This window comes from Trachymyrmex septentrionalis, unplaced genomic scaffold, assembly GCF_001594115.1.
Source record: "Trachymyrmex septentrionalis isolate Tsep2-gDNA-1 unplaced genomic scaffold, Tsep1.0 scaffold87, whole genome shotgun sequence".
Taxonomy (NCBI): domain Eukaryota; kingdom Metazoa; phylum Arthropoda; class Insecta; order Hymenoptera; family Formicidae; genus Trachymyrmex; species Trachymyrmex septentrionalis.
In genome coordinates this window covers 2,301,584-2,316,326 of record NW_017306059.1, presented here as the reverse complement: position 1 = coordinate 2,316,326, position 14,743 = coordinate 2,301,584, and the positions used below count along the sequence as shown (strand labels likewise).

Below are 14,743 nucleotides of genomic sequence, written 5' to 3'. Positions count from 1 at the left end.
TACATATCAAAAGCTATTAAGTCTCTAGACTGTTTTGAATTGTTTCATTAAAGGAAGCATCAATAACAAGCACAAAGTTATATATTAATAATTGTATATTAATATCGAGCGTTTTTAGGAAAGCCATTTTATATTCTTCAAGTAAAAGAAAAATTACCGTGATTCTCATTTTAATACGCGAACTCTCTTTGACGTTGAATGTACTCATTTTTAATATATCTTTTATTATGTACACATAATAAAAATTCATAAAAATATTTACGCGAAATTTATATTCTATATAAAAGAGAGAAGAATCGATCGCAGAAAAAGGAATAACTTTTTACCGTTCTATGTTTAATGTTATTAAAATTGATCGTTTTCAATTTTGCAAAAAATTAATTCATTTCATTTTATTTATTTGTATGGCAATTTCTTTATATAATAAGAATTATCAAGAATTAAATTGTTACATAAAATTTGCGTTTTGAAAAGAGAGAAAATTTGTTGTATTACAAACCAAATTTTTCTTCGACGAATTAGCACCGTAATTGATGACAAAAGAAATAATGATGATCGAAGAAATAATTTGCGAACTATTTGGACTTTTTCCGCCAACGCAATGAACTATTTATAAAAATAATAATGCAATTAAGATAGTTAAAAAGAGCAAGTAATTTCATTTTCTGCACAATAAAATATGACTAAGCGTCTACTTATTACCGTCATTTGTAGATAAATATGAATTTACGCGTAATTATTCGAATGTGAAATGAAAAGTAAAGTTACTCAACTTCAACATCTCGATTTACCAAGAATTTAAGTGCTTACGAATAGCAAGGTCTTTCCTATCTGAACCCCTCCTTTTTACGAAGTAGGGATATGTTCACATAGGGGCACATTATGTCCATAAAGATATATTTATCTAAATATAACATACATTGATTCACATACGTTTTATGTTTCCTAAACGTCCTGGTAAAAAAATAACTTATAATATTTAAAAAATTTTTTATATATTTTATAATGGAGAATTTTTAAAATATCGTTAAACTTATTTTTCAGATTTTATAAATTTTCTTTGAAAATTTTTCAACAATAGAAAATATTTCAAAATATTTCAGAACTAGAATATTTCAGAATTTAACACATATAAAGAATTCTAGAAAAAAATGTAAATTTTAATATTTTTGAAGTATTTCTAATTTGTATTCTAAAAAAATTTCTAAAAATTATAAAATTGTACAAGAATTTTTTATAGTTCTGAAAATAGATACAAAATTAAAAAAAAAAGTTTTACTAGAACGTATCTGATGTGATTGTTTAAATTTAAGAAACGTACATAAAGTCAACATATGATACTCGCTAAATTATCAGATCCGGATCAATTTTACGACCGATAACGAGAACGAAAAAACAATGAAAAGATTTTCGTCCTCGGCGGATAGGCGGATGGACGGATCGCCTGTCAGGTTCAGAGAGCAAGTGGTTTTAATGATGACGCACAGATACAATAATAAAAGTATATTAGATAATGACATTCGCTCTCTTTCTCACTCCTGCTTCCTAGTTGGAATGACATTGTTGGCGCATCCACGTAGAAGCTCGCGTCGCAAAACGCTCGATGTGATCCAGACTCCGAAAATGTTGTGGGAAAGTCGAAGCTTTTATTCGAGCTCTGATTACGCACGTTCAAACTGGATGAAATTTATCGCATCCAATGCTAACTTAATTGTTGAAGAGTTTAATTAATTGCTGCACTGTTGACTTCTCATTTTCGTCATAAAAAAACTGTTAAACTGGTTACGGACGTCAAGATAAAATGTCTCTTATTGAATCACGAGATTACTTTATGCGTGATTTACTCTGAAAATATACAATTGATTTGAGAATATTCTAAAAAAGCTTCTTCGCGCGAATTGATGTATACAATGACAATTAAATTTGTAACTAGGTCAGTTTTCTTTAGAAGATAGACATATAGGATACGTATAGATTCAGTCTATTAATTTCTTCTCCTTTTAAAATTAGTCAAAACTTTTTGATAAAAACTAATACTAAATAAATTGAATCGTTTATTTATTGTTACTAAATATATATCCGTAGAACACAAACTAACACATTAACATTACACATCAATATTATAATTTTCCAACAAAATAAATGTAATATATAACACATATTGTATATAACAGTTCCAGTGTTGAATAAAAAATTATAACACTGATGCAATGTCACTGTTAGTTTGAGCTTTGAAGATAAAAATATAGCAACTCCGTTAAAAAAATGCTGCAATGTATTCTTTGTAAAATGACGAGCTTCTCTCGGATATAATATAATATAATTGTTTAAGATGTAATAAACGTAATATACGAATACACACATTACAGATATATTCTTTTAAAATAAAACTAATATTTGTTCTTTCTTTCTTTGACACAGTTTAAATTTCATCATTGATTGAGGCACGAAGCCTGCTTTAGACAGTGTAATTCATGTAAGGTTTCAAAATAACAATCTAACATTCCTTTTTTATATTATGTGTATTTTTATCTATTTTATACTGTATTATGTACGATACTCCAGATTCTTTTCGTACTATATGGCATATGAAATTATAGTTATTTTCTAACAGAAATTGGGGATCAAAAATGACAGCTTCAATCATTAGAATTTCAGAATTAATTTCTTCTCTTTTTAAAATTAGCCAAAATTTTTTACTAAAAAACGATACTAATAAATAATAAAATTAATAAAGTTACTAATAGTATAATAAAATTCAATGTTTATTTTGGATTTATCTTTATTGATGTAACGACAATGTAAATTCTGACTGCATATATCACGATTTTTTATATTTGCCTGACTTTATATTATAATTCTGATTTTCAGATTCATCATTACGGAAGATTCCAACACTGGGGGTCGAAACATTCAACATAACTTTAAAGCGCTTATTACCGGATTATCTTTATTATATATATATTTTTTTTTGCATATCGCTTGCGTATTAACATCTGCATGTTGGCTTAATTACTCTTATTGCCTTTATCTGTCGACTGAAGAATATAATACTTCTGCAACAATTCTGCATACGTTGCCGTTTCGTCTCCGTTGCAACAAGAATCTTCCATTCATTTGTATTAAAATGCTACAGAACGTTTCGTATTTCAAAAACAAAGATCAATTTTCTTTCTGAAATGATTCCCTTGTGGAAGTTCATTTGAGAACGATATCTTACCTTACTCACCCAGAGATAAACAATGAATTAAATAAGAAAGCAACAAGCATTATCGCGTCACGATTACGTTTATCAGTCTCTTTTTTTTATGAAGAATCTAAAACTTGCGTTTGTTCGTATATTCCCTCTCATACAAAAAATTGACTGAGTTTCGTATTTTGGGGAAGCGCGAGAGTTGTTCCACGAGTGCATTTTTAAGATTCAGACACAATAAAAAGTACAGGCAACAATCTCTGAAAAAAGATTTGTTAATTGTAATAGATTCAACTAGAAAAATCTTATAAATCTATCAATCATTCTAATCGAGATAATCAAAAATTCAATTATAACAGAATTCTGATTTATATGATCAGAATTCATTTTGTTTGTACTTCTAGTTAATACAATCAAATCATTTTTTTCAGTGTAGGAATAGAAAACACAGGCAATATATTTCAATGTACTAGAAATTATGTATCAACGCACAGCAATTTCTGGTAGGTTTGAATTTTGTTTGTGTTATTCCTCGTTTCTATTGTCTGTGCCTTTTATTGAGTCTGCAGGGCCTTATTCCCGATAATTCGACAATTAGCAGTAGACGTAACTAGAGCGAAAGTTATTGTGCGGCATAGTTTTTTTTTTTCTAAAGCCTCTCAGCTTCGCACGTCGTGTGGAAATCGATACCGTCGAAAATAGATATACCGCGAGCTGTGTTTGCGCCGTCACGTGCCAACACGTGCTCCCGCATTTGACATTTAATGTGAACCAATTTCGCAAACGCAACTTTGTAACCGAGAGAGTTGTCACGCACCGACTATTGTAGTCGCGTATCTTGACAAACCATTCGGAAAGAGCGGGATCCAGGTCGAACGAACGCGAACGCAAGTGAACAAACAGCTTGTCTCAATCAGTGCGAACGACGCCGCGGTTGGAATAAATTCATTCGTATTTAACAAATAAGTAAAGAAGATAATATTCAAAATAGATGCCTAATAATATTTTTGTGCAACTTTTTTTATAATATAATGTAATATTACCATAACTTTTTTATAATATAACGTAAATTTTCTTCCAGTTTAAACTGCCTGCCGATTATTTGTCGGTTTTGAAACATAGTTTTATAAGAAACTGGAGTACGTATAAATATTACAAATTAAATTGATATATAATTTAATATTGCTGTTGCTGATGAACATCTTCAAAATACTGTAGAGAATTTATTGAAAAACATCATCTCAGCCAGGATTCGAAACTAGATCTCTCTTATTCGTTCGTGTTCATTCGCTTAATCTGGATTACGACTAAAAGCGATCAGCTCGCAAGAAATATTATAGAAAGAATTAGGAAAAGAATGTTCACGAGACGACTGCGTTCATTTTTTGGATTCACGAGCGTTTGCTCGTGCCTGTCGAATCCTTATTATATGGTCTTTTTGCTAGGACCAATCACGCTTGATATTTGATCGCATTTTATTTCTCAACGAAGCTGTAAAAAGGCACATTAAAAAATTACACGTTGATCTTAACGAAGTTTGAGAGTAAAGTAATCGGCGCGTACAATTACATTTTCGTGTCTCGCACGATGACAATGATAGGAATGAAGCGAGAGTATCAAATCCGTTTTACAAGCGAAGATGAAACCAATAGAGCCAATAATACGATATAACGTTAGCTATGAAGGAAAAGAGTACTTTTTTCGCTGAAGAAAGATATTGTGCCGCAAATGCGTTTTAACGTATCGAAAGAATAACAATCTGAAATATACAACCAAACATTTAATTTAAGCGAGTATTTAATGATGCATATTGCACATTCTTTTCGTGTTAAAGCGATCCCGTTACATGAATGCTCGAAGAAATTTTTATTTAATCTTGCTGATAATCACACTGATAATATAATTATCTTGAAAACACGGATGTTTTTTTTGTTAAGAACATATGGAGGACAGGTCTCGTTTTAAAACGAAAAGAATCACTATGTCAAAAATTCGACAATTATTTTATATATATATATTATCTATTATAATAATTTTTATTTCTTATAATTTAATGCTCTTCATCGTTCTGTATTTATATATTTATAGAGATATATTTATATATAAAACACATAGCTATGACATACCAAATGTTGTTTGCTTAGCAATGCGACTCTGATATTCAACGTTCTTCGCTAATTGTAAATGCACATGCATGAAATTATAAAAGCGGGTGTACGATCGTTTTGATTAGAATTATTCTCATGACGGACATAATGTATGTTGTCTGTATGTGTGTGTGTGTGTGTGTGTGTGTATGTGTGTATATAGCTTTGTATATACAAATCTTTTAGTAAGCTTAGCTAACAGTACAATTTTCATACTATATGAACTTAAATATCCCAAATATTCGACATGAGTCATAAAGTTGAGGAGACTATCGTAGATTACGTTTCGAAGGATCAAAGTACACACCGGATCGATTGATTGATCGAGTCGCATCGAGCCGAGAAACGAATAAAATGTAACATTTTTCTTGCACATTACCAAAAATTATTACAGTTCCTAGGAAGTGTACTAAACTAAAACTTTTTCCAAAGCGAAGAAGTTCTCAGAACTTCCCAATAAAGAATCTTTATACTCTAAAAAGAAAAAAAAAACAAGATGAGCGTGATAAATATTAAAAAAGAAAATTAACAATTACAAAAGAGTAATAGTATAGTCCACATGTCACGCCAAATGTCGAGTCGGAATCAAGTGAGATATACAAGTGATTCGCAACAATGATATAACACGGCTATAATAATTTACCGTAAGCGCTCACTTAATACAAACTGTATCATTTACGCGAGTCCAAAGATTTTAAATACTCTTGCAGAATTATGTGATATATGGAATCGTGTAAGGGGGAGGGGATAAGGGCAGGGAGGAAACTCTCTCTTGTTAGCGTTACATTTTCTTTATAATTCTTCAATGTGATATTCCCTTAGGGCGCTGCATATTTAACAATTTGTTAAAAGCTAGTTATATAATATTATGTCCCAAGTTAGTGTGGCTCTTAAAATATATGGCAGTCATCCGAACGCAAACAGATACGTTTGCAGGAAAAAAAGTCAAGTAAAATACTGCGGTGCGATAATATGATAATGAAAGCGATATATCCTAAGCGATCAGCACGGCTGGAATCGTTCTCACCCTCCTTTTATATTGTCGGAGATTATATCTACTCTGTAATGCGAGAACTCGCATGAAATGCAATAAAATGCATTAAAAGACATTAAAAATCAGAACTCATCATAGAATAATTATAAAAATCATCATAAATCATAGACCAAGATATATCTCCTCCAATCCACCTTTTTTACAGACACAACAAGATCGAATCCATCTTCTATCGAATTACGTTTTCTTAAAGAATTGCTGAATGTAAAAACATCACAGCAACTTATAAAATACTTTGTACCACAAAGAAGACATCATTTATTTCACTGTTTCCGCGACAAAGAAATGATCGTGCATCTTAATGCGTGACAATATATACGCAAAATGTAATAGAATTAAATCCCGTGTCAAAATTGATCACGCTAACGTGGGACATGAAAAATGTCGCTTGTTCTTCAACTAGCAATATTGCAAAGTGTCCAAAATTCATTGAAGAACTAAATTTAATTAGACTTTCAATAGCCTACACTTGTAAATATCAACATATAACCGTTAAATATCTCCGTTCTTCGAAAGTAGGCGTTTTCAAAGATCCGCGTTCAATCCGTCCTTCAATTCATTTCATTACACCGTGGCCATGTCTTCTAATTTTATATTAGCGTTGCTTTAACCATGTAGAGCGACGAAACATTTCTGATAAACACGATGTTGTGTAGACGCATTACGAGCGGCTTTACACCGTACTTCACTGCTCCAGTTTAGCTGAAAATTAGTAAACGTGAAAGGTGATAATTATTTTATCATTATGACAACCAATAACTGTCACTTCCAATTACTGTTCTTGTATTACAATTTAGTTCAATTATATATACGACGACGAGCTGACAAGAGAAAGGGTATACTATAGGAAATTAAAATCCTTGTAAAAATCATTAAAATGCGTTTTACAATTTTTCAAGATATTTAATGAGTTGCGTTAAATAAAGTTTAATATTAGCAAAAATTTAAATAAAGATAAATCACAATAATTGACAATAAGTCATCGCTCAAAACTTGAAAAAAAAAAAAAAATTTGTTATACTTTTTCTACTTTCAATTATTGCAGCTTATGCATTTTTACACTATTATTTGTGGAATACATATATTACATAAGAAGAATGCTAATATATAAAAATTTCAACGCATCATAAACAATTATATATCACTTATAACTAATATATAAAAATAGCAAATATTCCGTCTTTAAAAAGCCACATATTATAAAATATGTATCTCGCATGTGTCTGAAAGTAGACACGCGGACGATCGGTTACCTCTACGATAAAAGTTCCTGGGAATATTCTGATAGCAGAAAAGCGTGAAGAATAAATGACGATGTCAGAAGCGGGTGGTCGAACATTGCTACAATATAGAACTTGACAATGATACACAATAATCTGAGTATCTACATAACACACTATCTTATGCGAAATAAAAAAAGTATTCAAAATGAAAGCGGATAGATATATATATGCATATTAAAAAGCACCTATTTACGTAGATGTCGAACGATGCGGTGTAGAGAACAATTGCGTTTCACATATCCGCCATTACTACACGAGAATCTTTAAATGGTAGACTCTCTGCAGAAATTTACATCAACATAGAATCTCTCCAATTATGATTATTCTTGTTACGTATCGCTTAAGCACTTTGTTGCAAGATTTGCTGGCGAAACATAGAAAGCTCTACACTCATCTAAATCCTCTCGTTTCAGAGAATTTTTATGTAATCATTCCGCATTCACAATTGGAAGAACATTCCTGTTGTATTTTCAGAAGCTAATAATAACGAAAGACCAAATAAAAAAAGAAAAAAATTGGAATGATGATCGATTATAATCGTGCAATAGTGTACGACGGTAGAATGATCTAGAGGATTGTGTGTGCGACTCACCGCATTTCTAAATGTTGTTCCAATTGTGTACTGTTTCATACGTTCATTGGTTTCGCTTTCTACTTTTTGGCTTTTCTAAAATATGATAAATGCAATATGATCGAATGCGATAGGAACGACGGATGGAATTTCGTATGATGTGGAGTGAGGGCACGCATCTTCTCGAATCATTGGCTTATGCTTTACGAGATGATCGTCCGTCACTCGAGAATGATAACGATGAATAATGTTCTCTACGGTAATCAAGTAAAACATTGCTTGTGTCGTTTAATGATTAATTGAAATAATATTTCAAATAGATGAATCGATAAGAAAAGAAAGGTTGTTTCGAAAAGAAAAATTAATGTTATAAAATGGAATATGAGGAATGTTGTTAAAGGGAAGTAAAGTGATGGAAGATGATAAACGCGTATTTTTTTTATTGCTAACAGAATATTCTCTATCAATTTCATCGGGACGTGTTCGAAAGGATGAAGCAATGATAATAACAAATTAACAGACACCTTATATACAAGAGTACACGTCTTGGCTTAAAACGCTGCAAAACTTAATAACTCACACAATTCGTAATATAAATATTCGCAACATTATCAGATGTCCATCATAGATTTAAAATTTTATTACGACGTAAGACAGTAATATTTTATTTGTCAACATTGTAAAATTTTTTACACAATTTATTCGCTTAAAATTCTTGCGTTCAGTTCAAATATCCATATTATTTTAAAATTCTGGTGTACGATATTGCAATAGCAAAATTTCCCAATGAACACTTACTTTTTCTTGAGAGTGAAGAAACTACGCCGCTTAGTTTCGGCTTGTGTCGGGGCTGGCAAGGTGTGAGCCCTAGATGTACTTGCACCTGATGTTCCTTGTGCTGCTTGATTTAATGCGGATACCCAGTCGTTCATTTCGGTATCATCTTTGGCCTGGAACAGGAAGTCGGATCCACTTTGCGACCTATAAAAAAAAAAGATACTTTACAATGATATCTACATCAATGTCGCAGAACGCGCAAATATATAATAATAATATCAAGCACTGACTTGACTCGGAAGACATGTTTCTTCTTAGTGTAATCACTCGCTACAGTAATAGTCGCGCCTCTTAGATCAAGAGGAGCCTCTCCTTTGTACGATTGATCGGGCGAAGCTTTGTACGATTTCTGATCTTTATATACAAATAAGCTCTGCCCGCGTACGACCATGTATACTTTGTCCCAGGAGCGATTGGACGCCTTCTTCGTCGTACTTTCCCACTCGTGCTTCCGCTGTAACGGCCCTTCGAACTCGTCGTCGCTCGGACTTCGTGGCTCTGGAAAAGATAACGGATTTTACTATCCATCGCTTAATAAGAAACAATTTACTAAAATATTTCGGATAAATTATGAATTATTTATACGAGGGTACAGCCTGCATGTCTTGCTTCGAGTAGATGATGAAGCTGCAAATAATAAGTGATATTATTTTGAGAGATTAGTCGCAACATTCATTCAATGGAATACCCAGTTATAACAATTCTCTCGAAGCAATTTTTTTCCATTATTCTAATTTTAAAAATGCATTTATTTAACGTTTAAACTTCCCAACCAACATATATTGTATATTTATGCTTATAATAGCACTTGGACAAAAACAAGCCCCGATTACTCATTCCTTTATTTGTTAGAAGTAACGCATAAATGATAAGATATAATTTAGTTCCAAGAGTGTTTCCCCATTATACATACAACATATAATCACTGTATGCAGCTGTCTTCTTGAATATACAGCAGGTAATAAAGTGATTGTTATAAACCTACGTAACCAAAACATAGTTGATTAGTAAAGAGATTAAATGCCAGGTTCCATTTAATCTCAACTTCCACCTAAATGACACTTTGACAGTAATTTAGAATTTCGCAAACGTGAATTGAAACCATAATAGCAGATATTATGTTCTCGATTTTTTTGAGCAATGGCATCATTTATTTTCGAATGTCAATCATCCATGTATGAATCATTTGTTTTTATACTTCGTGCTGTAAATATACGCATGTAAAACAAAGTTGAAACATAATCACACACGAGTGACAAAAGTGTGTAACAAAAAAGAAGAAAAAAAAGGAAATTTGACGTCCAACGAGCAAACGTATAAGTATAATTACTGTCGATTGTTTAAGTCTCTTTTTATCATTCACTTACCAGGAATACTGTGCTCATCATCACTCACGCCACTGCGATCTAAACTTGGCGACTTGGCGGACTTTCTCCAGCGGAAGCTCCTGAACGGTGACTTGCTGCGGCTTCGTTCCTTACGCCTTGCAGCCTCGGAGCCACTTCCTTTCGGAGCTTTACGACGTACGCAACACACATAACGTTCATTAGCTTACTTACTTTGTACCCTAGCTTGTAGCAGAGATTTGTATCAGGTAAACAATTTGCCGCTAATAGTCCTTACATCCACGTGTTACACATTACTTTTTTTCCATGCTTTCTAACTACAGAGAATATACGGAGATAATACGAAGATACACACATGCAACATGCTCATGCATAAGATGCTAAATGAGCAATGCACGCTTATCAAACTGTATGTAACAAGTAGAAGATACATTTCGTGTGTTTATCGCATCACATTAAGCACAGCTACATTAATTAAAAAAATATTTATATATTATATTTATGTATAAATATAAATATTTTTATTTATAATTATACACATACATAATATATATTTTGTAAATTTATATTTATATAAATATTTATTACATATTTCAATAATTTTCAAAAGTTTTTTTAAACGAGAAATCAAAGTGTGCTTACTTTTTTTAAACTTGCCACTGAATGAACAATGAAGTCTGACGAGAAATAAAAATCAAATCGATCGTAAAAAGTTTTGTGCATGGCGGTTTTATACGCCATGGTTTTATGTATCCGCGATCAAGATGATTTGCGGATTAGGAGCGTGGAATATCTAATTTTGAAAAATTGATATTATCATTCAAGTGTAAAAAATTACAGGATGAACTCTTGTTGTGCACAAAAATCAGAAACGCCGCGCCCACCGCTGGTGCAACTAATACCAGCGGTGTCACGACCCGCACCACCTTGGTCGGCTGTCGCAATAATCGATCAGAAGATGCAGGAACTGTCATCACAGCATTTTGCGGGGAAATATCTGATACTTCTCTTCTATCCGTACGATTTCTCATTCATGTGCCCCACCGAACTTATCCAATTTAGCGATCGTATTGCCGAATTTCAAGCTCTTGGTAGGAAGTTACATTTTTTTTCTCCGTTTAATGACAGTATGAATAAAATTTTTAACAACAGAGTCAATAAAGAATACTCGTAAAAAAGAAAGATTCGTCAATTAAAATTGTATAAAAAAAAAAAAGTTATTTTACATCAAATTGCTTTGTTTCGAATTTTTATACTTATGTGATAACGTTTTCTCTTATCATTAATTCCTGCGTTTTATACTAGGCTCGGAGGTAGTAGCAGTCTCAACAGATTCTAAATTCTCACACTTCGCGTGGGTGACGACCCCGCGTAAACAAGGAGGTTTAGGTGAAATGAAGATTCCACTGCTCTCCGATAAGAGTCATGAAATTGCGCGGGATTACGGCGTATTAAACGAGAAACAAGGATATGCATACAGAGCTCTATTCGTTATAGATAGACAGCAAATTATACGCCATGTGACGATAAACGACCAAGATCTACCGCGATCAGTGGATGAGATATTACGAGTTATACAAGCTTGTTGTTTCGTGGATAAAAACGGCAATCTGTGTCCTTATGGACCAGTGCCGACAAATAACGCCGGAGAAGAACCAGACTATTTCAGCACAACTTGAGCTCGATTCTTATATTCCTCAATCGTGATGAATGCAATCTTTCGTTAATTATATGGTTTACATCAAAATGAATGATCATTCAAGACTTTAATTGAACTGAAACAATCACTCACGGTCGTGGCAGCTAAATGGCGGGAAATATTAATAAATGATCTTTCGACACATGTAGCTTGAGTTTGAATATTTGCGAACACTTACTTGTTGGCGTGCGAGTACCATGCGGTGGAGTTTTCACAGATGTTGGCGTGACAGGTTGAGTCCCATCTCCTTCCCGGAAAGACAGCTGTCTAGGTCTTTGTGCATGCACTACACCACACCAATCACAAAATCATGCTATGTATTATTTGGATACATCATTTATTAATGTGATATATATTCGTCACGGTTATACCAATAACAATTACTTAATTGCTGTGATGATTAGCGTAAAAGCATAACGACGTTAATCACGAATCCAATGATTCTTCGTAGTGGTATGACCGTCCGAATATTCAAGTAAATCCTATACAACACGTACATAAAGGACAGAACCCAATTTCTTGCTTCTATAGACTTAAAATAATGAGATGATTTCGAATGTGCTTATCTTCCAACAAGATATTTAAGCATTATATTTTAACATAATCATGCGATAGACGAGAATGAAATATAGTATAGTTAACAAATGTACCTACCAGATGAATGAAATGGTTCACAATGGATTAGTATGACCAGAAAGTGTGACTATTAGAATTTCGCTTGATATTTCATCGTATCGTAAACTATTATATGTGATTTTACACATGTGCATATTAAATATCAAAAATGTTTGATAAATTGTTTTCTCGTGACATAATCGATGTCAGGCGACAGAAGAGACATCTTGGGCAGAATAACGGGCCAACACCTGCTAGATAAAAAGTTAATAAAATGGTGATTTATGCAAAAGCGATAGGTGCGACGTGACTGTGAATATGCTGGAAAATGTAAGATTATTGCGATGTGTAACTTAACGCTAACATGAAATCTGAAGAACAAAGCTGTCGTTAAATACTGCTATAAAGACATGACTTGATCATCCATCACCAGTTTGTGAAATTATGTGAACCTATACACAAGATATGATCCACTTGAGATTGTAGCTTCGAAAGAGTTGCGGAAGAATTAGAAAGATGTTTTCAATGTAGAAGTCTATCCTCACGCTTTGACAAGTTTCATATCGCGTAACACTCACCTTCCTTGGGTTTGTCTTGAGGCTGTGGTGTACGTGTAGTAGCCTTGCGATGTGCCACTGTGGTTCGTGCATTCCGTGCCGCATTAGGGTGCATTTCGAGTTGGATAAAATGAGATGATGTGGAGGACGGATTCGATATGAATCGGAATAAGTTTCGGCAGGTTTGGGTCGGAAAAGGCAAAAATAAACGTGCTGTTAGCGATGTCACATGCTTATCCAGACAAACCATATTCATAATACGTAAATCATCAGAGTTGAACTTTACGTCAAAAGCAAGATTTTACTCTACATCGCGATTATTAGTTATGAGAAGAGATGAAACGTTACTCTTGTTTCGCTTTTTCTTTTTTGGTTTACAATATTACTACCAATTGCAATCATTACCACGCCAAATCAATAGTCATACAAACTCGAAAATACAATTCTATTAGAAAAAAGCACTCAACATTATATTCTAAATAATGTGCGTGTTATATATCGGTTATTCTATATCAGCATCTTCAAATAGAATACAAAACCGTAGACAGAACTAGAAGATGCGGTAAGTACCGAGAAAAGTTGTCACAGATTGTTCGATTAGTAAAACCCAAAACATATCCATTATATGCAATTATATTACCGTGTCCCTCATCTTCTCCACGTTCTCCGCTTGTTGCCCCGTCAGTTTCAGCTCTGTAATAAACAACATTCATTCATAATATCGTGTGTAACGTTGTGATACAGATTACAAAAATATTTGTATTACCTATCGCTAGGTGGTTCATCTGGACTAGTAACAGGTGTCGCCTTGGCCAAACGTGCAGCCTCTGCTGCTGCCGCCTCCTCCCTTCTGCGTCTTTCTTCTTCCTCCCTTTCTTGCTCTCGTCGCTTTAGCTCTTTCAATTCGAACTACATTAAAAATATGAAGATTGTTTATTTCTATATGCTAAATTATATTCTATACCTTATAAACTGTATTAATTTCTGACATAATGAAAATACGACAGTGCATTTTACTGTGGAAGATTTACTTATTTAAACGACATACGACACAACAGGAAGTTTCTACAAGCTTTCCTAATATGCTATCTAGTCAGAGATTTTCCGTATAATTACTTACAGTAGTAAGTCGGTGCAAGGCACTAAACCTTTCTTCTTGTGCAGCTGCCGATTTTTCGAAAGCCTCGTGTTTCTTGATTAAATTCTCAACTTCATCGATAGTGTGCTACGAAAAATACAAGTTTAAAAAAAAACGTTTGATTAAAAATTTGTGTTTGCAATTTAATAATTACTTACACCAAGCTCCTGGCTCATAAGATATGGCTCTTGAGCAATTAACCATGCTTCAGCAACTGCCGCATCTCGAGCAAATTGGTAAACTTCTAAAACTATATCAAACGTAAGTAAGTATTAAATATATTATACAGATAATATATCATAC

The 14,743-nt window shown here is 33.1% G+C and overlaps 2 protein-coding genes across 8 annotated transcripts in view; one reads left to right on the top strand and one right to left on the bottom strand.

Moving 5' to 3' along the window:
* Window positions 1–5,253: 5,253 nt before the first annotated feature.
* LOC108755378 (spectrin beta chain) overlaps window positions 5,254–14,743 on the bottom strand; it is a 39,793-nt gene continuing 30,303 nt past the window's right edge. For 3 of the 7 annotated variants that reach the window (XM_018498319.1, XM_018498321.1, XM_018498320.1), the window contains exons 4-13: window positions 14,599–14,690; window positions 14,423–14,527; window positions 14,069–14,211; window positions 13,943–13,995; window positions 13,324–13,380; window positions 12,309–12,416; window positions 10,453–10,599; window positions 9,316–9,583; window positions 9,047–9,229; window positions 5,254–7,096 (exon numbers count right to left, since the gene is read on the bottom strand). In XM_018498319.1, the coding sequence (XP_018353821.1) occupies window positions 7,093–7,096; window positions 9,047–9,229; window positions 9,316–9,583; window positions 10,453–10,599; window positions 12,309–12,416; window positions 13,324–13,380; window positions 13,943–13,995; window positions 14,069–14,211; window positions 14,423–14,527; window positions 14,599–14,690 (1,160 nt within the window). In that variant the 3' untranslated portion in view covers window positions 5,254–7,092. The remainder of the gene's footprint in view (window positions 7,097–9,046; window positions 9,230–9,315; window positions 9,584–10,452; window positions 10,600–12,308; window positions 12,417–13,323; window positions 13,381–13,942; window positions 13,996–14,068; window positions 14,212–14,422; window positions 14,528–14,598; window positions 14,691–14,743) is intronic. The other 4 variants (XM_018498322.1, XM_018498324.1, XM_018498323.1 and 1 more) reach the window with 4 other exon arrangements.
* Window positions 11,070–12,302, top strand: LOC108755379 (peroxiredoxin-2-like). The gene is made up of 2 exons (XM_018498327.1): window positions 11,070–11,522; window positions 11,737–12,302. The coding sequence occupies exons 1-2, from the start codon at window positions 11,273–11,275 to the stop codon at window positions 12,108–12,110; spliced, it is 624 nt and encodes a 207-aa protein (XP_018353829.1). The 5' UTR covers window positions 11,070–11,272; the 3' UTR covers window positions 12,111–12,302.

Excerpts from the sequence above, each read along its gene's own strand:
- LOC108755379 (XM_018498327.1), top strand. The coding sequence starts at position 11,273 with ATGAACTCTTGTTGTGCACAAAAATCAGAAACGCCGCGCCCACCGCTG. Across the intron at positions 11,523-11,736 it reads TGCCGAATTTCAAGCTCTTG|GCTCGGAGGTAGTAGCAGTC; the intron begins GTAGGAAGTTAC and ends GTTTTATACTAG.